This window comes from Cottoperca gobio, chromosome 23 (assembly GCF_900634415.1).
Source record: "Cottoperca gobio chromosome 23, fCotGob3.1, whole genome shotgun sequence".
Lineage (NCBI taxonomy): Eukaryota > Metazoa > Chordata > Actinopteri > Perciformes > Bovichtidae > Cottoperca > Cottoperca gobio.
In genome coordinates this window covers 3,461,872-3,487,873 of record NC_041377.1, presented here as the reverse complement: position 1 = coordinate 3,487,873, position 26,002 = coordinate 3,461,872, and the positions used below count along the sequence as shown (strand labels likewise).

Sequence of the window (26,002 nt, the reverse complement as noted above, 5' to 3'; positions counted from 1 at the left end):
GTAGCATAGATAGATAGATAGATAGATAGATAGATAGATAGATAGCTAGATAGATAGATAGATAGATAGATAGATAGATAGATAGATAGATGTGGTAGATAGATAGATAGGTGGGTAGGTAGGTAGTAGATAGATTTCCTTTCGTTTGTATAGTTTCAGCTGTGTTGTGACCCTAACCCTAACCATTTAACTTCTATTTAACAATAACTGAATCTAAATGATAACATCTCTAATAATTGAAGCAAAAACTACTATTCAAATCATTCCAGTGTATCTTTAAAGTATCCATCTTTACCTCTATCCACATCTCAGTGTAGGGGTGTCCTACCAGACCGTGAACGCATCATGACGCCCCGCCCAGACGCCGTGACAAACAGACGCTGCTCGACGCGCTGCTCGACGCGCTGTCCAGGTGTTCGCTGTATGAGATATTGCAGAGATATCTGGACCGTTTTGGAGCTTTATCAGTATCTCTGCATGACATGGCCTAACGTGTTATGCTTTGTCCATGAGCCCGGCTGTCACTCCGACGTCTGAAATGTCCTCTTTCCACCCCAACTCCCTCATCTCTCAGAGAAGGAAGCGGGAACACCGTTAACATGAAGACTGACACGGGGATGAGAATTTGAGCTGTGTGTGTGTGTTTATACCTCGAGTGGGAAAAGCTAGCGGTTAGGCTAGCCAGCTAACTCGGATATCGCATTTGTGTGCTGCCATGGCTGGACTCATCAAGAAGCAGATCCTGAAGCATCTCTCCAGGTCAGTGCTGAACGGTGTTAGCAGACAGGGAGGGGAGCGAAAGGGAGGACGGAGGGTAACGTTCACCAACTGTCAGACAGACGTTAGCTAGCTATCTCTTAAACGTTAGTTACAAACGAGACAAAAACGAAAGGTAATCTTTTCTAAACTTGAGTTGAGACGTTTCCTCTTGCCTTTTTAGTAAGTTAGCTCGCATCTCTGTTGTCTGTCAGACTATCAGCTGCGTTTTTAATTGACGTAACCCTCTCTGACCTGAGACGTGGCTAGTGGCAGCTAACGGGCTAACACCGGGGTTAGCTAGTAAGGAGCTAATCCCGCAACGTTTGCTTTAGCAGGTTGAACCAGTCGTTGAGTTAGATTGTTTAAAATAACAATCTCAGCCAAAACCCTAAAGACACATTATCATCCAAGTGTAATGATATCTATTACACAACACTGGCTGCAACATGTGTCACTCAATTATAAGAACTAATGAGATAACTAGACTTTATTTCGACATAAGTTATTTGATAGACGTGAAGGCAGAGGCCAGGGTTTGCACTGACATGCGCAAAGGTAATTCAGCGGGGTGCAGGTTTGTTGACACGGGTTTAAACCCTGCTTATCGGGTCTTTTCACCACTTTGCCTTCAGACGTCACACATTGTTCACATCAGCACACAACATAACATCATTTAGAGAGGGGACAATTGCTATAATGTCACCTTAATCAAAGCTATTATAGTAAATGATGAATGAACCTGTTATTGGTCGGTTTAATGGTGCTACCACTTGCTGTGTAAGGCCCAATTAATTTTTTTGACTGTCTCGATCCGCTTGACATGCATTATTTATTGTTTTCCACTGTCCCTCAAGGGACTTTCAATGAACTACTTCCTTGTTTTGTTCCAGGGGCAGAGCTTTTCCTCCCATGCACTAACCTGCTGCTTACCTATAATGGAGCACCCTCAAACTAAAGAGTGTATTGAATAATAATGATCGTGGCAGTATACTAAACTCAAAGGTGGACAGCAATTGCATAGAGTATAAGAAATGGCAGCTGTCACATTTATATTGCAGCTCACAGATGACTAAGTCTTTGAAAAACTCATCAGTATGCAGGTGGATCGGCTTCTGTTCTTTAAAAGAAAAGAAAAAGCACAAAGATGATTGTGCTTGGTGAGAAAAGTCTTTGTGATGAGGTGTGATTTAATTAGTCACTCACTGGTTAATACATTAATGGTGTTTAGGATTGCTTTGTCCTTCACACAATGCCATTTGTCTGCATTGTCTCCAACACACAGCCTATGAGTGGCATGCCCTTCATTGTCCTTGTACTCTCAAAGAGAGGTGTGTGTGTGCAATGCATACGTCTCTGCACATGACTGAATGCCCTCAACAGCATTAGCATCAACATTGACAGGAAATGACTGGAAGAATAGTGATACGTGACGTCATCTGAGCCTGACTAGTCTGGCACTGAGTGGAAGCTGGCCGGTCTGACAGTCAGCCAATCCTGCGCCGTTTGTGTGTAATGATGTCACGGTAAAAGTGCTGGTGTCAGAAAGCAGAATCAACATCACCTTATACACTACTGTATGGCTGCTAATACAATCCAGTATGATGCATGCTTAGATGATTTAGCTTTGAGGACGGGTTAAAGGGATAGTTCAGAAGTGTGAGGTACTTATCCATAAAGTGTATTATTATCTACAGTTTTGCTGCTGCCCCCGTCCACAGCAGTACATTGTTTTACTTTAGTGCCAGTACTCCTTCAGCTTCTCCAAACTGGTGGGGTGCCATCCGCCATCCACTGTAGTTAATACACCGACTATGGACTAACACCTCATACAACCCCATTAAAAAAAAATCTGGACTGAACCTTTTAAAGATTGTCTGGTCAGTTGCTGCCTCAGCACCAGCCAGGAATAGTTTGCGTAGGTGTGCTTACACAGCTACAGGTTATGTTGTGGGTGTCAACATGTCAGCTCAGCCTCCATGCTTAAGTCTTGCAGAGGACACACGTCTGTCCAATGCTCTCTGTGACCAGGACGAGCCTGTGGGAGTGAGGCGGCACCATCTTTACGGCCCGTTGACTGAAGTCTGCGATGTTGCTGTTCCTCCTCTCGCCAAGACATGTGCACTGATGCATTCATGACACATTAAACTAGTTGAGATGGCCTTTTTTGTATTTGTGTAAGCATTGTGTGTGATGAGTTTTTAATATTACGTGACCTGGCTGAGTTGTTGGCATGTGTTTGTTTTTCCTAACGTGAGAGTGTATTGATGAAGAACTCAGGCAGCCCCTGGGGGTGATTTTATACGACAAGGTGTGTGTTTGTCTGCATTACAGACAGATTTAGATTATCGACAGGACCCCGCTGGCCCACAGCCAGACAGAGCGAGATCCTATTACACACACATTACACGCACAAATACAGATCAACGGAGAAATGGCTACACACAGTTAGACACGCGTGGTCACGTTCTCTTTACTGTGTTCTCTCAAAAGAGTGATTCGCAGAGTGAAAAGCAGCAAATCCTCACATTTCAATATATCTGTCTATACATTCCATACTATCCTGATCACAGAGTAAATGGCTGCTTATTAATGTCACAAGACCACAGCGCACAAACCTCCTGCGAACTGTAGACGGTATAATCTACATCCTCAGTCACAGGGGAATGTAGAACTCATGAGTGGTAGAGGGGGATTTGCTTGATGTCAAAAAGGCAAAGCTGTTGATGGACAAACGTACACAGATTGGCCCTCTAAGAATGAAAAGATTATCACGACTAGCTTCTAATGGAAAGAGGTCACGACCTGGGAGATTAGGTTTATATTCTGGCTGGTATGCGAGGTCAAGTCGGAGCATTACAGGCGAGTTGACACGATGGCTTGAGCCCAGCCTCGCTCACCTCCTCTACTCTTTAGGTTTTAATGGTGAATGTGTAACATTCGAGTCCAATGCTCAGTTTTCATCCTAGTTCTGCTTTTTGCCTTTCGAAAGATGATCTTATGACTGCCAATTGATCCCACAAGAACTTCCCCCATTATATTTTCAATCAGTAAAGAGGAGACGGGCAAATTCAGGGAACCATTTTCAACTCTGAGTCAGCTGAGGTTGAGCACAACGGGTTGTAATGCCCGAGTTACAAGCGTGTTATCCATTATGTGCACATTTAACGCTGCATTTCTAAGATTTAGTGCTTTTTGCGGTGTGAGAGATGAGTCCATTTCTGTTGCTGTGCTTGTCATCATGAGCCTCTTTAGGTCTGACTCTTTCCATCCAGCAGTAGGTGTGTGATGATGCACCATAGTGATGAACTCCTCTATTCCCAGTGTTGGCACTCACAGCTGGTGGGCAGGCTATTATGGCATGAGTCACGACTGAGTGCCTAGCTGTGGGTGTGTCATCAGTGCGTAGCTGTGAAGTACTTGTGTGTATGTGTGACATTTGACCAGGGTCCCTCCAGGCCTTGGCATCCTCCGCTGCTGTGAAACCAGCGTGTTGGATTGTTCTCTCCTTCACGCTGAACTTTGCATCGCCCTGAAGGTTCCATGACCTCTGGGGCCTTAGCTCAATAAAAACGTTCTTCACTTTGACAGGTTGCCTGCGTGTTGTTAAGTTGTTGACGTGTGGAGGTGGAGTATTGTGTACAGCTGTAGATGTGTTCGTTTCTATAATTGCGCTGGAATGTAACTCATATAATCCCTCTTAATTATCACTTTGAGATGACGCAGTCTATCTGTTCTATTAGGGCCGCATCATGTATCTTTGCCTCTCAACATGTATTTCTACAACAAACACTTTGCAAAGAGCTTCAATATCGGAACAGTGCACAAAAAAAAGTATTTTTTATATATATATATATATATATATATATATATATATATATATATATATATATATATATATATATATATATATATATATATATATATATATCTCTATCTATCTCCAGTAAAGAGAAAAGATGAGTTGATTTTAAAATTGTGTCGAGCTCATCAAAGTCACCTTCAGTTATTGCGTCGCAGCAGAGAATGATTTACAGACTTTTTTGTGCAATTTGGTAAATTGCCCCATCTTATTGCTGTCATTTGTTGGGGCTATCTGCAACCTCACAGACCGCCGGCACTACGTGGGACTAACAAAAGCACTGCTCCCTCATGTGCAGGTGCAGGAACATACGTTTTGTCTTTGTAAGACACATAAAACATTATTTATCATAAAAGTGTCTCCATCAGTGAAACTAGACTCGAGGTTTACATCATGTTCTGTTGAACTGCCTTTTATTATGAAAAGCATGATATCATAATCATAATCATACAATCTCATTTACCTTTTTACACATCTGAAACAAAACCAACGGCCTTGGCATTTGGTAACCTTTGACAATAAAAGAACAGAAATATTTGCCAATAAAGACACCTGGACTTTGTTATATGCTCTGTATAAAAACAATATAAGCAAAATTATAAATGGTTCATGTTATGCAATAAAGAAGATTTGATCCCTGACGAGCCAATACAAGTATATTTTGAAATCAGCAATATTGGATTGGAAGGGGCTTGTTTATAATAAAATATAAAAAGAAGTCTGAACACCTCCATGTTAAACAAAATGAGCTTAGGTTTACACTTTAATTTAATTAATTTTGTCTTAGCGTGCCACATTTACCACAGGCGTCTGGTAAGCTTCAGTTGCTTTTCTGTTGAATAAAATGTCTTGATACTCATTACTCTACTGTTGAATGGGCTAGTGAAGGATTTAAAGGCCAATTTAAATGTCACATTCTCCATTTTTGTTGTTGAGCCAAGCCTGCTGCTTGGCCAAATGAGCACTGGCAGGAGAGAATGTGGTAACCTTGCATCCCTTTTTTCTGGAAAACCAACCCCGAGGATGTGTCCTCTATTTCTTTCTTTCCTTATGTTCTCCTGCTCATTATTTATTTGTCTATTTACGTTGCCGTAGTCTCGGTTGCTAAAACAAGCTGGTTGTCTGTTTGAGTCACTCTGGCCATCTGCCCCTCAGGCTCCTCTCTTGCTGGCACTGATGTCATCATGCTGCGCCACGAATGCGCCATTAGAGCAGGAAAAAGTGTTTGTTTCCAGTCGTAGGATCCACAGACATCAGCATTTACAGAGTCTATTTGTGGGGAATGTTGCAAGAGCAGTCTACTGTTGCAGACGTCTTTAAGTTGAGTTCCACCCAATCTATGTGAACAGATTTTCTCCCTTTCAAACAGAATCCAGAATCCTGTTTGCAAATTGAACTGCAAAGATAGCCCCTACCAATCTTGTACAATGTTAGGTTATATTCTATGACGGTGGGAACATAAGGATGACAGGCAGACATGTCCCTCCCCAGCCACTCGCTATTTCTAATCTCTTTACGGGCCCTGGATTTGGTCCGGTGAGCTCGGCCCTGCTGACTGGAATAATGGCTGACTGCAAGAGTTGATGAAAGAGAAAGATGACTGTGTGTGAACTTAATACCCTCTGCCTCTTTTTGTTGGTCTCAGCAAAGTAGAGTAGGATCTGTCTGTGTAATTTAGCTTAAGTTGCCTGTTACACAGCGGATCAACAACATATTATTACAGTGTTGGTTTATTTATGACTTTGGAAGAAGGGGAGAGGAAGCGAGATGTGGCCCAGCGAGGCCGAGAGGCCAGATAAGGAGCGAGAGAGCGAGTGTGAAGCTAGCTGGCTAGCTGGTTGATACTTGATCAGCAGCAGGAATGAATATTTCACTGCACACAAGGCTGAGACATTTCAGCAACGACACCCGTGTTTCTGTCCCTGACTGTGTGTATGCCCATGTGACACACATGTACACGTAATATTATGTTTTTGTTTTGCGAGAGTGTGTTTTCTTTGTCGTGTGCACCGGGTCTTTGTTTGTCTGCCTACCGCTGAATAATTTACAGGTCGCATGTTGAATTAGAGAAGAATGTAACACGGCAAGGGGAAGGTGTTGACTGGAAAGAAGCAGGAATTTAAAACGTGGGCTGCTGAATCATAAAGCATTGCTCAGAGGGCAAAGTTTCTTTCACACTGCAGATACTGAGAGTGTGTGTGTGCACCTTGCTGTGTTGAAGTCTCAGACCATCAGAACAAAGCCTTCGTCGGCCTAAAAGGCTTTGTGACCTTTTCGTCATACCTCAAGAATTCATACCTTAATTATGACAACAAATTCGTCACTACATCTATTAAGAGTCTGGACTGAAACTTGACTGCTTGGCGGAGGCATATAACTGCAGGGGGGTTATTGTAGTTTTATTATGTTCACATGTTGGGATTAAGTATTGAAACTCAGCACTTTTATTGGTACCAAAATGTGAGCGCAACACCAAGCATTAAAGTGTGTGTGTGTGGTTGGTTGTGAAACTCTGAGCTTTGATCTGTCCTCATTTACATGTGTGTGTGTGTGTGTGTGTGTGTGAGTGAGAGAGTAAAATACTAAAGCTTTGGTCTATTGTCTTGGCCATGATAATCAGGTCACTCTGTCAGTAATGTGTGTTGGTTGTGAAACTCTGAGCTTTGATCTGTCCTCATTTACAGATAGACACATACGGTGTGTGTGTGTGTGTGTGTGTGTGTGTGTGTGTGTGTGTGTGTGTGTGTGTGTGTGTGAGTGTGTGTGAGAGATTAGCTAGGTGACAAGTGTGTGGGTGTGTGTGTGGTTCCAGTGCTTTACCTACCTATTATTAAGTATTATTATTTCACTTTATTGCTGCAGTACCGCAAACCACAATGGCTGTTTTGTTTTTATAATGCAAACATAATAAAACTATATATCATATCCCAGGAAGAAGGATGTGTGGCTCTTTACAGCTAGAGAATGCAAAATCAATGCTCTCCCTGTTTTGAAGAGATTCCGTTAGAATGATCTGCAGAGATTCACAGGTCAATAATCCATTTAGTATCGGCCCACTCCGCTAACTATTAACCAATCATCAAACTGTTAGCGGGGTCAGAAAACACTGAGGTCATAGACACTGACTTTGTATGTTCAAGGCTATTTACTTAGCTAAAGAGCTAATAGACTTAACACAGAATCACTACAGCACACAGAGACCTTACAGTGTGTGTGTGTGTGTGTGTGTGTGTGTGTGTGTACACAGCATCTCCCTATGACAGAGGTAATAAATATCAATATCGGCTCATACACTTTTAATAAAAGGTGGTCGTTGGCAGCTTATCATTTGCTGCAGAGTGAGGCTTCAGTACACTTTGTTCTTTGTGTGAACACACATTCTGTCCAGCATGGATGTCACAAACAGCAATTACTGTGACTCCGACATATAATATAGTGTCAAAGTCCTGTGCCTCACCTCCCACTTTATTTCTCTCTTTAAATCCTTTTTATATTGTAACTTTGGATTATTAAAACTCAATAACTCTGTACCTTTATCCTCCTCCTCCCCCTGCCATTATCAGATTATGTAGCTATGGAAACAAAGCAAACGAGTTCAGTTAACAACGAAGCTTAAATAAAGAGGAAAACTTACTTCTCTAAACGCAGGTTCCAGTTTACGGAGTATTCTTTTCCATATACTTGTAGCTGGAACAGAAATGTATAACCAGAAATTATAGGTTCATCTTGAGTGTGCTATTAAATAGATGTGGGTTTTGTTCCTAAGTGTAATTCATTATGAAAAAGGTGTGTGTGTGTGTGTGTGTGTGTGTGTGTGTGTGTGTGTGTGTGTGTGTGTGTGTGTGTGTGTGTGTGTGTGTGTGTGTGTGTGTGTGTGTGTGTGTGTGTGTGTTGCTTTGGACAGGCACCCCTCTGTTCCCATCCAGCACACCGAGCCTAACAGTTGGGGTTTGTTTGGCCTGTCGCGTTGCCAAGAACCTGTAACTATAAATATTCCCAGGCTCAAAGCATCACTTCTTCTCATCTGCGTCTCCTAGGTTTGCTAAGAACTTGTCGCCAGACAAGATCAACCTGAGCACGCTGAAGGGCGAGGGCCAGCTGACCAACCTGGAGCTGGATGAGGAGGTTCTCCAGAGCCTGCTGGACCTGCCCACCTGGCTGGCCATCAACCGCGTCGAATGCAACAAGGCCGCCATCAGGGTGAGGGACACTGTCGTATGTTGAATTAGTAGATTTAAAAGAGAGCGGACACTTTGCTCTCTGGCACCACTTACAATGTACATTAAATATGGGAAACAAAGATGACACAATCCACCTACCAGCTCCTCTAAAGCTCCCTAAATAACATTTAATATCTCTATTTATTGGCCAGACACAGTAACTTTCTTCGCTGGTTGCCTGGCAACTGCCCAGAGCCAAGAAATAGTCTGGCACGTAACCCGCTGCAAACCATGTTGTTTTTACTCTTCAGCTTTTGTACGGATTAAACAAATGAGAAATTAAGTTTTAATTAGTGTTTCCAGTTTGTATACTAAGCTAACTGCAGGCTGCAGCTTGATATTTAACACACACACACACACACACACACACACACACACACACACACACACACACACACACACACTCTGCTGGAGCTCTCTGATGCCCAGTGGTCATCAGCCATGTATAAGAGCAGACCCTGACACTCCCTGGAAACAGTGAATGGAGCCGCGTACAGTCATTTCCTTTGCGACTGGACTTTTATTGAGGCCATTCCACCTTTAATTTCTCTCCTCCAGCTCATGTTTCTCTCTCCTCTCTTCCCTGGTTAATTCCTCAACCCTTTCTGTATTTAAATCCTCATTTTGTTGGTCACTACTTCGCTTGTCTTTCTCGTCATTGATGCGCCGGCTTGAAATATTCTCTCGCCTTTTACTCAACACTCGCGTATTTGCTGTGTCATTGACGGTGTGCGTTGCAACTACAAAACCCACATCCCTTTGTGTGGAGCATCAGATTTCTCTCTCTGAACAGTGGAGCTGTTAAATTGAAACCTGTTGCACGGCCTGGCTCCAGTTTAAAGTGCATTGCAGATGTATATCTCACTTCCTCACTCGTTAGATTCCCTTCTCTTCTTTGTGTCTTCCTGTTACAGAGGACCAACACTCTCACACACAAATGAAAGTAAATGAAACTTGCTTTATTGATGACTCGTAAATGCACACGCTGATATAATCTGCATTAAACTGCTCTGATGACTCAAAGTGACAGGCTTGAGCTAACACCCCCTGCTGGCAACTCCTAGCAATTCTACGACGAATGGCTAATGTAATGTTTCTAATTCAATTAGAGCAGCAAATCCTTGATTCTTGATTCATGACTTCTCAAAGAACAAGCGGGGAACAAGTGAACACAAGCGTTTAATCTCCTCTGCTATATAATTTGACACAGACTTGAATCAAGAGGCTGCACGTTGAGGATTAATGGAGCTGCCACTCGGTCTAGACTCATTTATTTATTCTTTCTTCCTTCCTCTCCGAGCTACCTCGCCTGCTGTTTTGTCTTGATTTAATTCTGTGCAGTTCGGTTGCATTTAATTCGATTTGTACATCCCATTGGATTGTAATTTAGTTTAGCGTTGGATGTTCTGTGTGGACCAGAATACTGTAAGGCTGAAGAGCTGCTCTGTCTTCACAGATACCATGGACGAAGTTGAAGACTCACCCGATCTCTTTGGTAAGTTTCCCCCACGACACCTGTTGCTCACATAATCAAAACAGGTCATTTATTCCCATTTAAGTCATTGAATCTTCAATAATTCCATTTACAAATTAGATTAGTGTTTTACAATGTAACAGGAAAGAAGAAGCGCCTGTCCTCTTGGCGTCCATCACGTGTTAAATGACGTTTTTATCACACTGCTGAAGGTGTTGTAGTTATGGCCGTCGTCGTAGAGAACTCTGTTTTGCGTAGAGCATCACAAACACGCTGCACCGCCGCTGCGTTGGTCGCACTGTCATGGCGATCCTCGCCCGCAGGTTTCTGTAGGACTGCAAGTTGGCTTCTACAGTGGCCATTTTCTGCATCATGGCTCCAAGGTTTTTTGCTGAAGAGTGCTTTGTGTCGTGGCTGTCGGCTTCTCCCTCATGGCTGCCACCTCGCCGAGCAGGGCGCAGGTGTCAGGTTGACAGACTGCCATGCTGGTTGCACTCCCCAGGTGGCTGTAATTCCCAGTGCTCAGACTGCTGGGAACCACCAACAACAGAAAGAACATACGCATGCAATCAATCTTTTCCAGTGTAACATTCTCATTGGCTGACTGATGTAGTGCGGAATAGATGATGACGATGAAGATGGTTCTGCAGAATAAAAAGACATTGTCTGTTGGTTCTGAAGTTAATCCTGTGATTTAATTGCAGACCCTGGATAAAGTGGTGATGGAGATGAGCACCTGCGATGAGCCCCGTCCTCCTAATGGCCCGTCTCCCATAGCAACAGCATCAGGACAAAGGTTTGGATATGGAAAATGTATATTTTTTTAAAGTATTTAAAGTATTGGAACTTGTAATTATGTTCATACAACATCTGTTTACGGTACAGAATAGTACCAACCTATTGTACCCTTATGAAGGCACTACTTTGTTACTTAACGTTCCCTCAACCTGTCCATACCTTCCATGCAGTGAATATGGCTTTGCTGAAAAGGTGGTAGAGGGGATATCACTGTCCATCAACTCCATCGTCATCAGGATCAGTGCCAAGGCCTTCAACGCCTCCTTTGAGCTCTCCCAGCTGCAGGTCTACAGCGTCAACACCAGCTGGAGCATCAGTGACCTGCGGTTTACCCGCATCCAGGACCCTCAGAGGGGAGAGGTCCGTGTTTATTTATTCTATTTTATTACGAAAGACTAATAAGATGTTGTGCCAACCATATATATATATATATATATATATATATATATATATATATATATATATATATATATATATATATATATATATATATATATATATATATATATATATATATATATATAATATATATATATATATATATATATATATATATATATATATATATATATATATATATGTTTAACCATGCCTGTTTGGTTCAGATCCTCACGTTCAAGGAGATCAGCTGGCAGATGATCCGCATCGAGGCTGACGCTATTCAGAGCGGCGAGCATGAGATGCTGAGCGCCCCCATTCGCCTCATCACCAACCAGTCAAAGATCCGAGTCACTCTCAAAAGAAGGGTCAGCCACAAACTCACTCACTCACTTGCTTTTTAGTAGATTAATTTACTTTATGAAATTTGACGGACAAGGGATGAAACCTAGACCGCTCTAAGCAACAACTCTTTTCCACTATGAACAATAAGAAAAGAAGAAATCTCATTTTCTGCATGTAAAATGACTTTAAGTGTTGGAGCTATCCAGAGTCACACAATAAGAGTGTCATGTGGGAGCTCTCAGGCTTCCTGCATCTGCATAATGCATGTCTATACCCCCCCAATCTGCTACAGATTAAGGACTGTAACGTGGTGGCCTCCAAGCTGATTCTCGTCCTGGACGACCTGCTCTGGGTGCTGACCGACTCCCAGCTCAAAGCCATGGTGCAGTATGCCAAGTCTCTCAGCGAGGCCATGGAGAAGTCTGCACAGCAGAGGAAGAGCATGGCCACCGAAGACCAGGTGAACACAAGACCGACTCCCACAGATGTACACAAATACGATTTCTCTACCTCCGCCTCCCTTTTAACATCACCTCCTCTGGATAGGCCATGTTCTGATAGTTTGTTTTCTGTAGTCTGGTCTGATGCGCCATCTGCTGGATGGAAGAATTGAGTTTAAAACACCACCAGCAACAATATTACAGACTAAATGCAATGAAATCCTTAAAAACACAAAGACTACAAGCATCAACAAAAACACATGAGCGTCTAAAACCGTCATCACTAACCTAGTATCTGCGCACCTGTGTTCACCAGGCGTCATCGGCGCCCCCTTCAGCCCAGCAGGTGCGTACCCAGCAGGCGTCCACAGCAGCTGACCAGACTGCAACCATGGCCAATCTGTTCAGCTCCTACGACGTATGCGAGACGTCCCACCACCTCCAGATCACACACCTCGACCTGCACATCTGTGACGACATCCGCGCTAAGGACAAAGGTAGCACATGCACAGATCTACATGCGCATTGTCGTGTACATGCATATACATGATATGACTTCCTGTCAGGTACACAGAAAAGTCTTAACATGGCAGAACTCCATGGAACAGGAATGTGTTGTTCTTCAGTGGTATACAGAAACATGTCACAGAAAGCTTTGACTTGACTATTTGTCTTGTCTTTCTTCCCTCTGTGCAGTAACCAATAAGAGGATAACAGGTGGAGCCATGCAGCTTTCCTTTAGCTCCATCACTCTGGACTACTACCCTTTCCACAGAGCAGGTATGAATTCTGTATCACTGCAACATATTTACTCACTGCAATCAATCTGCAAATGCCTGCAAGTTGTATTGCTGTTGTGTCACATGAACTAGTTTTAGAGCAGCAGCTAGATTGGCTTCTCAGAACTTCTGTGCAGACTTCCCGGAAACTCAGATGATCAGTTTTAATGATAAGACGGTGGTCTGACTTTCATCTCTGGTGTCTGTTCAAAAAGATGCAGATCAAACAAATGACGGAGATCCCAACTTACACGTACCAAATGTGCTTCTCTCCGACCTCTCAAGGTGACAGTTGTCTCCACTGGATGCATTACAGCGAGGCCACCAAGACCAGAGAGGGCTGGGCACGGAGTCTGCTCGACGAGTTCAACTCCAACGTGGAGATGTTAAAGACCACGGTTCGAGACCAGCAAGGCCCGGCCCCTGCGCACACTTCCCCACAGCACGGTAAACACACACACGCCTCAGGCTGTTGATATTTGTTGTATCTCCTGGCACACGCACACACAGCACATCATCCCTGTGGATTTTCTGTCCTCCAGTGTCCCTTATGGACGATGTGTATGGGCCTCTAGGAAGTCAGGAGAGAGGAGGAGTAGGGCTTAGGGAGGCAGATGAAGGACTCCTAGAGTGGAGCCCACACACACAGCCTCCGGCCCAGTGCTGCTGGTGCCTAGAGCCAGGTACCCCGGTGTGTGTGCGCACAGCTGGGTGCGGTGATGCACACTCCTTTGAGAACTGAGTGGCTGCTGTGTTTGTCTCCCTCTTTGTCATTCTGTTTTCATTTTTGTTCCTCTTTCTCTATCCAACCTTCTCCCCCTTTTTTCTCTCTCTCTCTCCAGGTAAGATAAACACCTCTTCCAGCGCTTCCTTCAGTCCTCCTCTCCCTCAAAGCCCCAAGACCCAGCTCATGTCCAGCTCTGTTGTGCTCAGGATGGCTGACTTCAGCATCTACCAGGTCACTACAGTCACACTCTGGCTTACACACCTTCAAATGAAATCTCTTCTTTCCAACGCAGTTACAGAAAAGTGTGTTTATTTACCCCGCTTTAGGGGTTCGCAAACACGAACGTTTAAGTGTGGATCTATCCTGAGACGACACACATACTCGCTGCTAACTTTTAGTGATGGCTTCTGTGTCTTTTCTTGCAGGTGTCGACAGCGGACCAGCGCCGCTCCAGCCCCAAGACCATGATCTCCTGCAATAAGAAGTCCTTGTACCTTCCCCCAGAGATGCCAGCCATTCATGTTGAGTTCACCGAGTACTACTTCCCAGATGGAAAAGACTACCCTAGTAAGACTTCTGTGTTTTAGCTTCTCATTTTAGAAACATTCATCTTTATTAGGAGGCCATGAACTGTGTAAGTAGCTGTTTTTATACACCGGGCTCTCGGTTCTGGCTGCGACTTTCTATCTCTTCTTCCTTTTGGATCTATTAATCTCATTTATTCAGCGGGGGAGACATTGACTGCTGTGTGGCTGAGAGGACATTGATTTTCTGGTGTTCTAAATGAAGAATCACCCAATTAATTCATGTCATGGATTTCTCACAAATGTACTTCATCAGGAATCATTATACAAACACTAAGGGGGTTTTTCCTTTTTTTGCCAAGAAAGTGAAACACCAGATCTCTTCCCCACTTCCTCCCGCTCCTCTAGTCCCGTGTCCTAACCTGTACGCCCAGCTGAACGCCCTGCAGCTGGTTCTGGATCCTCGCAGCCTGGTGTGGATCAACCTTTTCACCCTCGACCTCAGGCAGAGTCTGGAGCAGTTCATGGAGATCTACAAGCTCAGCGACTCGCAGAAACCCGAAGAGCACGTTGACATCAAGGTTGACGGCCTCATGCTCAAGGTAAGGCGGTCACACGAGCGTTTGTTCAGGTTTAAAGTCATTTATTCTCTGTTACTTGTGCTGATTTTGTGTTTTCCGCTCCCCGTTAGCTGGTGATTCCCACCGATCGGGACACCTCCTGTCCCGCCGATCTGCCTCGCTCCATCTCAGTGCAGACCTCAGAAATGGTGGCCACAAATACCCGGCACCCGGCTAACTGCACCCGCTCCCACCTTGAGGCACTGCTGCAGGCGTTTGAAGAGGAGCCCTTCTTCTCTCCCTGCTTCTCCTCATTCCCTCTCTCCTCCTCCTCCTTACCCCTCCTTCACCCCGTCTTCCAGCGTCACGCTCACGAACAAGACACCAAGCTCCATGAGATCTACCGGGGCCTGGTGGTGCCGACGTTGGGCACCGACTCCCTCAAAATGCCAGCTGCCAGTGACTTTTGGGCGTTGCACTTTTCCCAGTTCTGGGTGGACTATGAAGGCACCCGCGGAGGGAAGGGGCGGCCGCAACCCTTTGTGGACTCCTTCCCTCTGACCGTGTGGGCAAGTCAGCCTGCGAAGATTGTCAAGCACCAGGAGAAGCTCAGAGGAGGTTTGTCCAGGAGCACATCTGGAGAGGCTGTCACACGTCTGCAGAGGAAACGATTGTTAAAGGACTATTACAGTACCGACGGTGTTCCGGCATCTGCACACGATGCAACGCCGCCTCCCAGTAACGGACTCCACAAACCCCTCTCATTGGACAGTCTGCCTTCCTCCTCCTCTTCTTTGTCATCCTCAAGTAAAGATGGAGATGTGCATATATTGGTGCATGTGCAGAAGCATTTAAGTGCTCAGGTATGTTTTTCATTCTTATCATTTTGAATACTGCACAATACATTGTTAGAGACCTGATCATATGTTTTAATAACAACTTTGGTCTGTGTGTATCCAGGTGAGCCACCGGCAGTACGTGTTTCTGATGCATCTTCAGCGTAGCATCAAAGCCCTGCAGCAGACACTTCAGCAGGATCTGGAGGAGATGGGCTCCAAGAAAGACCGCAAGGACCCCTCTCAGCATGGTGAGGACCACCAGCCCTTCACTGTCTGCCTGGGCCTCCTGCTGAAAGGTGCAGAGGTGTCCCTGCTCCTGAAGCCCATCCCCCAGCCTGAGGGTTCACGATCTCCTCTGGGGTCCGAACTCTCCCCGTCAGAGAGCCGAGGAACTCTGGAGCCTGGAAGCGACGCAGGAGAGGGGATGGAGAAGGGCAGTGAAGGAGCTGGATCTGAAGGAGGAGCAGCAAAAGGGGCCTGCACTGTAGACCAGCTGTTATGTGGCGAAGGATCGGAGGGTCCTACCCCTCTCGTCCCCAACTCCACTTCAACTACACGTCCTGACTCAAATCACAAAGCCTTACTGGAGGAGAGGACTTCAGCTAAGAACTCTGGGAGGAGGAGTTCAGACGAAGGGGGCGAGGCGAGAGCGGAGGGGATGGATGGAGGTGAAGATGTAGGCGCTGGACTCGACTCTAAAACCCAGACCAGTGACCCCCTGTCTGACTGGAGCGACAAAGACAAGGCTGCAGCCGGCAAGATGCCGCAGTCAATATCCAGGTATTCAGTTTATCACACTTTCCCGACGTTTTCTGGACTTTTATTTGAACCATGATCAACAGATGGATCGACAAGTTTCAGCATATCCTCCGAGTAATCATTCGGTACAGTTTATAGATTTCATAACTGTCTGTTCCTGAACACAAGAGCTGTGTGTTGAACTCCCACATGAGTGTTTGTCAGTATGAATGTCCCGACTTCACGTCTCTTTATTTTGAATGTTGGCTGAGCTCAAGCTGCCTTGTCTTCCTGTGTGTGTTTTCTCATCTCCTGTCTTCACATTCACCTCTAGTGGTCATTTCTTTAGTGGGGTAAGTTGCAGCCCTGTGTCAAATGTCCTTGTTTCATATTTAGTCAACCAGCTGATTAAAAGTCTGGTTATTTAAGTCTTATCTTAGTTTTTAGTTTTTTTCTCGGTCAATCTGGTCGAGCCAAAAGTTTCTTGCTCCCAAAGCCTGTTGTCATTTAAAATGTTAACTTAATTAAGTCAAAGAATGCCGTCTCGTCTTTGTCAACAACAACATGACTAACACATTTAGTCATCATGTAACAAATGAACACTATTCAGCACTTCATATTCTTTCTTTCTTAATTCATTCACTTCCTTTTCTGCCTCTTGACCTTTGCTTTGACCCATGCAAGGTGTGTGTGTGTGTGTGTGTGTGTGTGTGTGTGTGTGTGTGTGTGTGTGTGTGTGTGTGTGTGTGTGTGTGTGTGTGTGTGTGTGTGTGTGTGTGTGTGTGTGTGTGTGTGTGTGTGTGTGTGTGTGTGTGTGTGTGTGTGTGTGTGTGTGTGTGTGTGTGTGTGTGTGTGTTTTCTCTCTACCAAGGAAAGGAAGTTTGTCTGTGGTTTCTGATCTCCTCAGCTCCTCAAACTCCAGCAGATCCACCTCCCTTTATTCCATTTCCAACATGTAAGGCACTGGATCTGTGACTTGCTGTATTAATGAGAGAGTGTGTGTGTGTATATGTCTTTGTGATCCTTGTATGAATACAAATCAGTGCGTGTGTGTGTGTGTATCCCCTATGGGCATGCATTTGCACGTGTGTGCATGACACGCTGTTCCTCGTGTGTGTGTGTGTGTGTGTGTGTGTTAAATGAGTCCTGTGTTTGGTGTAGAACTGTTGACTCGTGGTGATGGTAGAGCTGAGAAACGGAGCTCCGTGTTTGTGACGACTCTTTTCCCCAGCCTTGTGTTCTTAGTCTTTAGGGAGCCACTTTGATTTGATCTGTTGTAATTTTTCCGTAGATCGTTTCTCTGCGCTTGGGAGGATACTTTGCATACTTGATTCTTCTTACATGACCTTAAACAACACCACACAAAGGAATGAAGCCATTCTTAATTCATGTTGTCATCTTGTCGAGTAATCTCCCTGAGAGCGCAGTGGCCTCTGCTCCCTTTCAGATATGGTGTCTTTAAATGCAACAATCGATGTCTTAAATCAGTGACATGCATGGACCGTGTTGCCCGAGCAAACTCTACAGCAAGATATGATTCAAATCTGTCTCTCCCACATGTGTTGTAGCGGTCGTTTGATGCGGGACCGCTCCCAGTCCAGTTTCTCAGTGTCCTATAAGAACATGAAGAAGAGCCCGTCCCTGCAGTCGCTGGACAACATCTCCATAGACAGCTACCTGATGGAGGACGGAGACACGTGCAGTCTGCTGGAGAGAGGTGGAGCACACTTTAATGCATTTCTTTCATCCCAATAATGATGCTTACAGTATATGGAATATTATTGTTATCGTCCAGTACCGGTATTTCGCAACACCCCAAGTTGAAATAAAGAATACAATCAATAAAAATCATATAATGAGCTTAAAATAACTTTTTCAATTGAATCTAAATCACATAATGAACAAATGAAATCTGCCTGTTTTACTTAGCAAATAGTAACTTAAGTATATTTTTAAGGTCCAGCATCACGTTTCCTGCAGCTTTGAATGACCTCTGACCTCATGTATAGGGGTTGATACAAAATAATCTTACTGCACATATCAGGATTATATGTTGACCAGAAGGTGGCAGCATTGTCAGTAAGATCCAGTTGAAGTCTTATTAGTCTCATGATGTATTGAGAAAGCCTGACCTTGCATTAAAGGTCAAATGAGTGTCTTGTCTGTAAGTAATACGTCTTTATGTGCGGCTCAGATGACGTGTCCATCTCCGGCTTCAAGGATGCCATAAGCGAACAGAGTGCCACCGAGAGCGCCACCGAGGCAGCGATTGGGCCGGAGCAGGAGGGAGGCGTGTCCCCCGACACTGTCAGCGCGACCTCGCAGAGCATCGACGATCCCACCAAAGACACAGTAAGATACCAAAAGTTTGGAAATGACACAAAACTTCTGGTAGATGCGTAACTCCACGTTGATGTCGTGGATCTCATTTCATATACTGAGAAATCATTCTTATACGAGTTCACATGCAGTAAGAAAATGTTTTTGTTCCTCTCCTCCAGGTGTCTGTGCTGGTGTTGAAGGTGCAGTCGGTGTGTGTGAGCATGGAGGCGTTTGGCGAGAGCACGGCCGTGGCTCTGGAGGTGGGCCGGGTCACACCCAGCCAGCTGGGTAACGTCAGCCTGAGACAGTACCTCAGCAACCGCAGCCTGGGTAAGAACACGTCTGCAAACCTGTTTTATTGTGCTGAAATATGGCGCTTTATTTGATTTGCTTTTTTAATGTGATGCATTACAGTTCTAACATTTGAAGGTGTAGTAAACATATATTCTACTTTGTTTATTGGGCTTTTCAACTGACAATAACTCACAGGAGCATACAAATATTCAATTAGAATAGTGTGTCCCGGTTAAAGTCATCATCGAGGGATGGTTTATAACAAAGTGTGTGTGTGTGTGTGTGTGTGTGTGTGTGTGTGTGTTGTGTGTGTGTGTGTGTGTGTGTGTGTGTGTGTGTGTGTGTGTGGTATTTGGCTTATTTGCCGTTACAGAGTGATGTGAAACACAATGAGAGGAAGGACACGTGATAAACGTCCTCGAACAGTCTTGAAGCAGTGTTGTTGACCCCTCCTGCTCTTGTATATGTACAATAGATCAGTGGTGGAAAGTAAATAAGTACATATACCTTGTACTTTACTTGAGTATTTCTATTTTGGGCTAACTTATAATTCCACTCCACCACAGCTCAGAGGGAAATGTTGTACTTTTTATTTCACTACATTTATTTTGACAGCTTTCAATAGTTGCAGCCTGATTCCCTTAATGTCCTAGAGTAAGTTTACCATTATTTAAAGTGTGTACGCACACGCACACATACACACTAACACAGCCACCCTCCTCCTTTTATTTACCTTGCATAACTCCCCACAGGTATGGTGTGTTCAGTACCAATACCTGCTCAAAGCAGCCAAGGTAACTGCTGTGTGTTAATTCACCATCTGCAACTTAACATGCATGCTTGCCTTAGAGCGTGTGTGTGTGTGTGTGTGTGCGTGTGTGTAGATAACATGCGTGTGTGTTTTCTTCCAGTTTGTCTTCTGCCAAATCTACTTTTCAGACTCTGAGGAATGCACGTACAGATGCACATAGATACAGTGTGTATCAATGCAAGTGATTGCATGAAGTGTGTGTGCTCATTTTTAAGAAGCAGGGGGGTGTTTATGTGACATTGAGATCTCTTTCCGTGTGTGTGTGTGTGTGTGTGTGGTGTGTGTGTGTGTGTGTGTGTGTGTGGCACTTAAGAGCGGTTCAATTTGACAGTAATGGAGTGAGTGGACCCATTATTTGCCACATTAGGCCCACAACCTTGCATTTGTGCCGACTGATGTTAACCCCTGATCTTCCCATTCTCTGCTCAGCGTAATTCCCTCTCTCTCCATCCCCTCCTCCTTCCTCCCCACCTTCCTCATCTCTCCACTGCAGCAGACTTTGCAGTTTCAGTCCAGTGATTCAGGCAATGAGAGAAACGCCGGCTTTACCCCTCGCTACCTCTCCTCCTCCTCCTCCTCCTCCTCCTCCTCCTCCTCCTCCTCTCTCACAAGAGCAATCCCTCCTCCTTTTTTCTTTCTTTTTCCTCCACCTTTCCTCCTCACTCTTCCCTCCAGCTCCTACTCCATCTTCCTACTAATCCTCTGTCATTTACCCCCCCCCCCCCCACTCTTTACCTTTTCTTCCCTTCATCTCCCTCCCTCTCTAGGCCATCCTCTCTCTTCCCTCCCCTGTCTTATCACAGTCCCACAGTCCCTCGCTGCTGGCCTCCCCCCCCCCCCCCCTCTCTTTCTCTCTCTCCCTCCATTTCCCTGGACCCTGTAGGATTGAGAGAGGATTCTTTTTATCTGAGAAAAGCTGACAGCATTGTGTACGTGTGTCATAGAAACTGCTCTTTGGTATTAACCCCCTCCCGACTTTCCTTCAGAGCGCATTATGGGATGTGACGCACTGCTCACGCTCATAACACCAAATGTCTTTCTTTAAGTGGCCATTTTCATGCCTGTACAGTAATCGCGTGCTTGCCAGCTCAATTTGTGTGTTAAGTGTGTGTGAAAGGAGGGCTTCAATGATCCTCCCCCCCCCCCCCCCCCCCCCCGTGGGTTTAACACCTGACTCTCAACTTTCATCAGTTTGTCTTCTTTCTCTCACTTCCTCCTTTACCTCTTCAATAAACTCGTTTGGGTCATTCTTAATATAGTGGTACGCCATCACTTTGTAAAGTGTCTAATTCATGAAAAGGAGGAAAAAACATAGTTCAATGGTTAAAACTTTACTCTGAATCCTCAATCCTTCAGTGGGACTTTCCACCGAACCATTGAATCCCTCGTCCTCGGAAATAATTAAACATCACTGCAGCGAAGGAGCCCGTGGGATTGTACAAAATCTCATCTCTCCTTCAGCCCCCCCTTTTCTCTTTGTTCCTTCCTGCTTCTCTTTTGTTCCAGAACACGTTGCAACTTTCTCTTACACTCCTCTTTCTGATCTTCTGCGTCCCTCATCCGACCTCTGACCCTTGTTTGAACCTGGCCTTAACATGCACCCTTGTTTGAAGACAAATGATTGGCCGTATAGAAACATCACCCGGGTAAACGTAGATGTGGATCGGACAGGAAAGAGGAGATTGTTACAGATTCCAAGTATATGAAGGGATAGAGGGTGTATTTTAAAGTCAGGTCTCCACATGACACTTAAGCTAATGCTAACTGCAGCCTTCGTCTCCTCCCTGGCAGGAGGCGGTGAGAGCAGCTCTGCATCCGTCGGGGCCCTCCACAGTCCAGAGGTGCGGGCCCGCCTCGAGAGCGGGCCCTGCGCCGCCGCTCACTCGCCGCTGGCCGAGCGCAACGGCTTCCTGCAGCTGCAGCTCCACGGATACCAAGCGAGCTTCTTGATGTCCACGCTGCGTAACCTGGCTCACTTCCTGGAGGACGACTCGGCGCCGCTGGTGCTGCCCATGGAGATCAGCGTCAGGGACACGCACGTCAACTTAAAGGTGAGTTTTAGTTTAGTTTTTCTTTAGGATCCCCGTGAGTCTGAAAACTTCTGTTGCCTGGTGGTATATGTAAATGACCTTAACTTGTGTTTTCCTGACCTGCTGTATCTCCAGCTTTTTGTTTCACCCGGAGCTTACTGTTGCAGAATTACCTGCAAGACCTCAGCAGGATATTTGTCCTGTTTTTTCCCCATTCCTGTCGCAGTAATAGACCCCATAACTCACTGACTTACACGTTAAATATTTTGAACCGTGGCCTAATTGGAATTTGGATTTGAGCTGAATGTTTAATGACATAGAAAGGCCTTTCTGCCGTCCCTCCGGGGTTCCTTCACGAGTGAGTAGATTTTGCTGTGGAACTGATGTGGATCATTTCTCTCTCGGCGCCCTTTGTCCACATGAAAAGTTATACCACCACACTCAACATGTGCTGTCTCTGCTGCAGGACGACGGCCCCCGTGACAATCCGGAGCCCTCGCCGATCACCCTGCATGTGGACAGTCTCATCATACACAGAAGAGACGACGGCTCCTTCTCGATAGGAGGTGAAAGATATTTCCACCTCCACTTCAGCGCTGATTCACTGCCGTTTATATAACGTGTCCTATGCAATGCTTTTAAATCCTCGGTACATCCACACCTCCTAATACCCTTCTGTTGTCTCTCTCCCTCCTCTCAGTGGACACCGCAGCGGAGACCAAACCCAGGAAAGAGGGTGCGTTTAGTGACGGCGTTCTCACTCCGGTTCCTGAGGTCGTGGGCGTTTTCTGCGGCGTACCAAAGGCTACACAGACCCAAGCCCCGCCCACCAGCCCTCCTCCACCTACCAGAGAAAAGGTGAGACGCACAGTGGAAGCATACTGTGGTTGTATATAGGAGTAGGATAGTCGGGCAACAAAACGCCGCCCGCAGACCTGCAGACAAGTTTTCAGCAAAACCGCATACAGCCACGCATACGTGTTCCCCAAAGACATTTAATTTTCCGATTGATCGTTCTGGAGGCCGATATAAAAGAGTCAGTGCCAATTTTTGGTTTTGCCAAGCTATTCCAGCTCACTGCTTGGCTCGCATTTTGTTTACAGTGGGAGTGATATTTATCAGTTCATGCCGAATACATGCATTTCATTTTCACAAGATTCAAATTGAACTGTTACGTAATGCTGTTTTAAGTCATCTGATCGACACAACCACTGTCGTTTCCTTTCAACATGAACCACAGGTTGTTCTACGTGTATAAACTATCAATGCTGTAGTTGTTCAGGAGCTTTCACCACATCTCATGGCCTTCATCTGTCAGCAAACTGATCTTCTGTGCTCCGTTGTTTGTTTACAGATGCTGGTGGAGGAAAACGAATGTTTGAAAGTGGAGCTGTCCCGAGCCAAGATGGCGCTGGCCGAGGCTCAGATGGAGAAGGACTCGCTGCTGCACCTCATGAAGAACCTCAAAGTTAGCAGCAGCTAGAACCGGCTCTCTCTTCACACCCAGCCAGTCATTCAGGCCCCCCCCCCCCCCCCCCCCCCCCCCCCCCCCCCCCCCGCTGGTCTGCAGTTATGAAGACTGACACTAATGGGCAGCAAAAAAAAAAAAATGAATGGCAACATCAACAAGCAAAGAAAAAGACTAAAGCGGCTCCTTTACACGCTCACTTTGTTGAGTGAGCCACAATGTGACTTTAGACTTCAAAATAATTCCCTCATAAAGCAATGCAGTCTGTATGAAGACGCAGAAATACACAGTTCTACACGCTTTCCGTCTGTTTTAAGTTCTCCACTTCTGACTGGAGGCCTGGAGAGAGTTGAAAAGGGAGACATTTAATGGGACTTTGTGTGTGTGTGTGTGTCTGTCTGTGTGTGTGTGCGTGTGTGTGTGTGAAAGGATGAAGATCTATATCCATGGCTGTGCCTACAGAACACCCTTCCCCACACTATTCCTGTTGTGCATGTAAAACAGAAACGGATCACAGTTAACCTTAGATGAGCTCCATTCAATCCCGTACGTATGAAGGAACACTGAATGTCGTATCTTCAGAGGAATGTCTAAAAAAGAAATAACTTATTTTGCACTGCACAGAAATTAAACTTGTAATTTAGTGCTTTCATATTCAGAGGGGACGAGACAAATCATGCTCTCCGAGTGTGTACAGTGTATATTGTTTAAGAATGTGAACACATAACTATTTTCTTCAGAACTTTGAATGGTTATGCAGTGTTTCAGTTGAATATGTGTGTGTGTGTGTGTGTGTGTGTGTGTGTGTCAGTCAGAAACAAGCATTTCATTAGGAGTAGAGGATACATTTCTAACTGAAAGTTACACAGCTTTGTCAGCAAAATGCCCCACAATAGTGTCTGTACCCCCCCCCCCCCCCCAACCCCCTCCTATTTTTCTATGTGTATATAGTTACTTAACATGTGCAGCACTTTTAAAACTGAGGCACTGTGTATATACGACAGAGAGAACAAGAGTTAGAAACATTTAGTAACGCGTGTGCTCTCTTCCAAAAAAGAAAGAAGAGTAGGAAAAGAGAGGCACATTGAAGCTGCCTGACTACATATAAGTGTACGTGTGTCTTTATGTACGTTTCTAATCTGCCACGTGTAATTCTTTCAAGGGTTAGGCATTGACCATATCTGCTGCTGATCCATGCTTCACGCCTGTGTGACGACTTCAGAGGAAACCCACTGAGTAGATGTTGAGAATGACTTCCAACAGCACACACTTTGGCACAGTGCAAAGGACAGTTTGAGGTCTCACACCTGACAGTTAACGAGTAGATTCAGTACATCCTCCGGTCTAAATATGCAACTGTGACGACGTGAACTTTAGCTTGGCCTACTTCATTTCAATTTCTATATTTACAAAAAAAAAAAGAAAGTTGTTCTGGTTCTTTTTTAAAAGACATGAAACGGAACTAGTTATCTGCACAAACGTGATGTCAAGACTTGAGAAGTCCGGGGTAGGATTTTAACATGATTGTATGTAAAGAGTTTTGTTTTGGTGGAGAGGAACATTTTTCTTTTTATCATGTTTTTTCCTCCGTTCATCACGGCCCAGTTTTCTCTGGGGGAATCCACCGCCCTCAGAAATTCTGTGGAGGAAAGAAGAAGACACAAAAAGTAATAAGTTGTATTTTGTCTGTCAAAGCTGCTGAAATACTGCTGAAAATAAAAAGGCTATCCGATTTAAGGAGTTTCACTTTTGTACGTTTTTTTGCTGGTGCAGGTGCATCAAAGGTCAATATTGTTTTCATACAGCTACAACAATTAGACCATTAAGCAACTCTTTCTTCATTTCCGTTTATGCTAAATGTCTACATGAATTAGAAACGATGCCGAGTTCACCGGAGAAGAGAAACTTTGAGGTGCAGCCTCTTTAGTGGGCTCAAATGAGCTGCTCTGAATCACAGCAGGAGAGTGTTTGGACTTTGTGCACATAAATGGTCATGACATTTTACGGCTGGAGTTGTGCAGTGAGTCATAGAAGGGCATTAAGTATTCGAGTGTGTGTGTGTGTGTGTGTGTGTGTGTGTGTGTGAGAGAGAGGGAAAAGTTCTGCTCTGCTGCTATTTACACGAACACCTGTTTATATACTGTAGCCTAATGTTTCTGTGATGATGGCTGTCACAGTGCAGCGCTACTTATGTAAGCAAAGCATGTACACATTCATTGATATACTTTGTGTGTGTGTGTGTGTGTGTGAAGCATCATAGCTGGATTGTGGGAAATATGATGAAAGAGAGAGGCCATCATGATTCATCAAATATCTTCTTGTTAAAATAGCTTCTGCTGAATCAATAATTTGATTAATGGGTAGGTGATCAGCATGAAATTAATCAGCAACAATTTGTGATAGTCTAATAATTGTTTAATTTCCGTTTTTAAATGTATTTTTATTGAATGTCTTTGCATTTTTCACTATTTCTCAAATTTCACAATCGATTCAAGAAGATAATCATTAATCAAAAATTAAAATAATACTTTTCTGCAGCCCAACAATCACTTGAAATATCAACAACTTGTTTTAAACTGTAGATGGAGCACTTGAACGCAGCACGTCTCTAAATTCCAATTAAGCTGCAAGGTGAAG

The 26,002-nt window shown here is 44.7% G+C and overlaps 1 protein-coding gene across 11 annotated transcripts; it reads left to right on the top strand.

The window, feature by feature from the left end:
* The first annotated feature begins 369 nt into the window (after nt 1–369).
* bltp3b (bridge-like lipid transfer protein family member 3B) lies at nt 370–25,108 on the top strand. 11 transcript variants are annotated; one of them, XM_029461928.1, is made up of 26 exons: nt 716–759; nt 8,656–8,818; nt 10,295–10,333; nt 11,017–11,108; nt 11,281–11,470; nt 11,716–11,856; nt 12,126–12,293; nt 12,590–12,770; nt 12,970–13,053; nt 13,338–13,499; nt 13,895–14,010; nt 14,205–14,346; nt 14,712–14,905; nt 14,995–15,726; nt 15,824–16,482; nt 17,312–17,395; nt 18,009–18,157; nt 18,635–18,792; nt 18,942–19,092; nt 19,809–19,850; nt 21,659–21,918; nt 22,364–22,463; nt 22,598–22,755; nt 23,252–23,365; nt 23,795–23,911; nt 24,528–25,108. In XM_029461928.1, the coding sequence occupies exons 1-25, from the start codon at nt 716–718 to the stop codon at nt 23,894–23,896; spliced, it is 4,425 nt and encodes a 1,474-aa protein (XP_029317788.1). In that variant the 3' UTR covers nt 23,897–23,911; nt 24,528–25,108. The 11 variants fall into 11 exon arrangements, with proteins under 11 accessions (XP_029317787.1, XP_029317788.1, XP_029317793.1 ...); XM_029461927.1 differs by having other exon boundaries at nt 370–759; nt 23,795–25,108; XM_029461933.1 differs by lacking the exon at nt 23,795–23,911.
* The last annotated feature ends 894 nt before the right edge of the window (nt 25,109–26,002 follow it).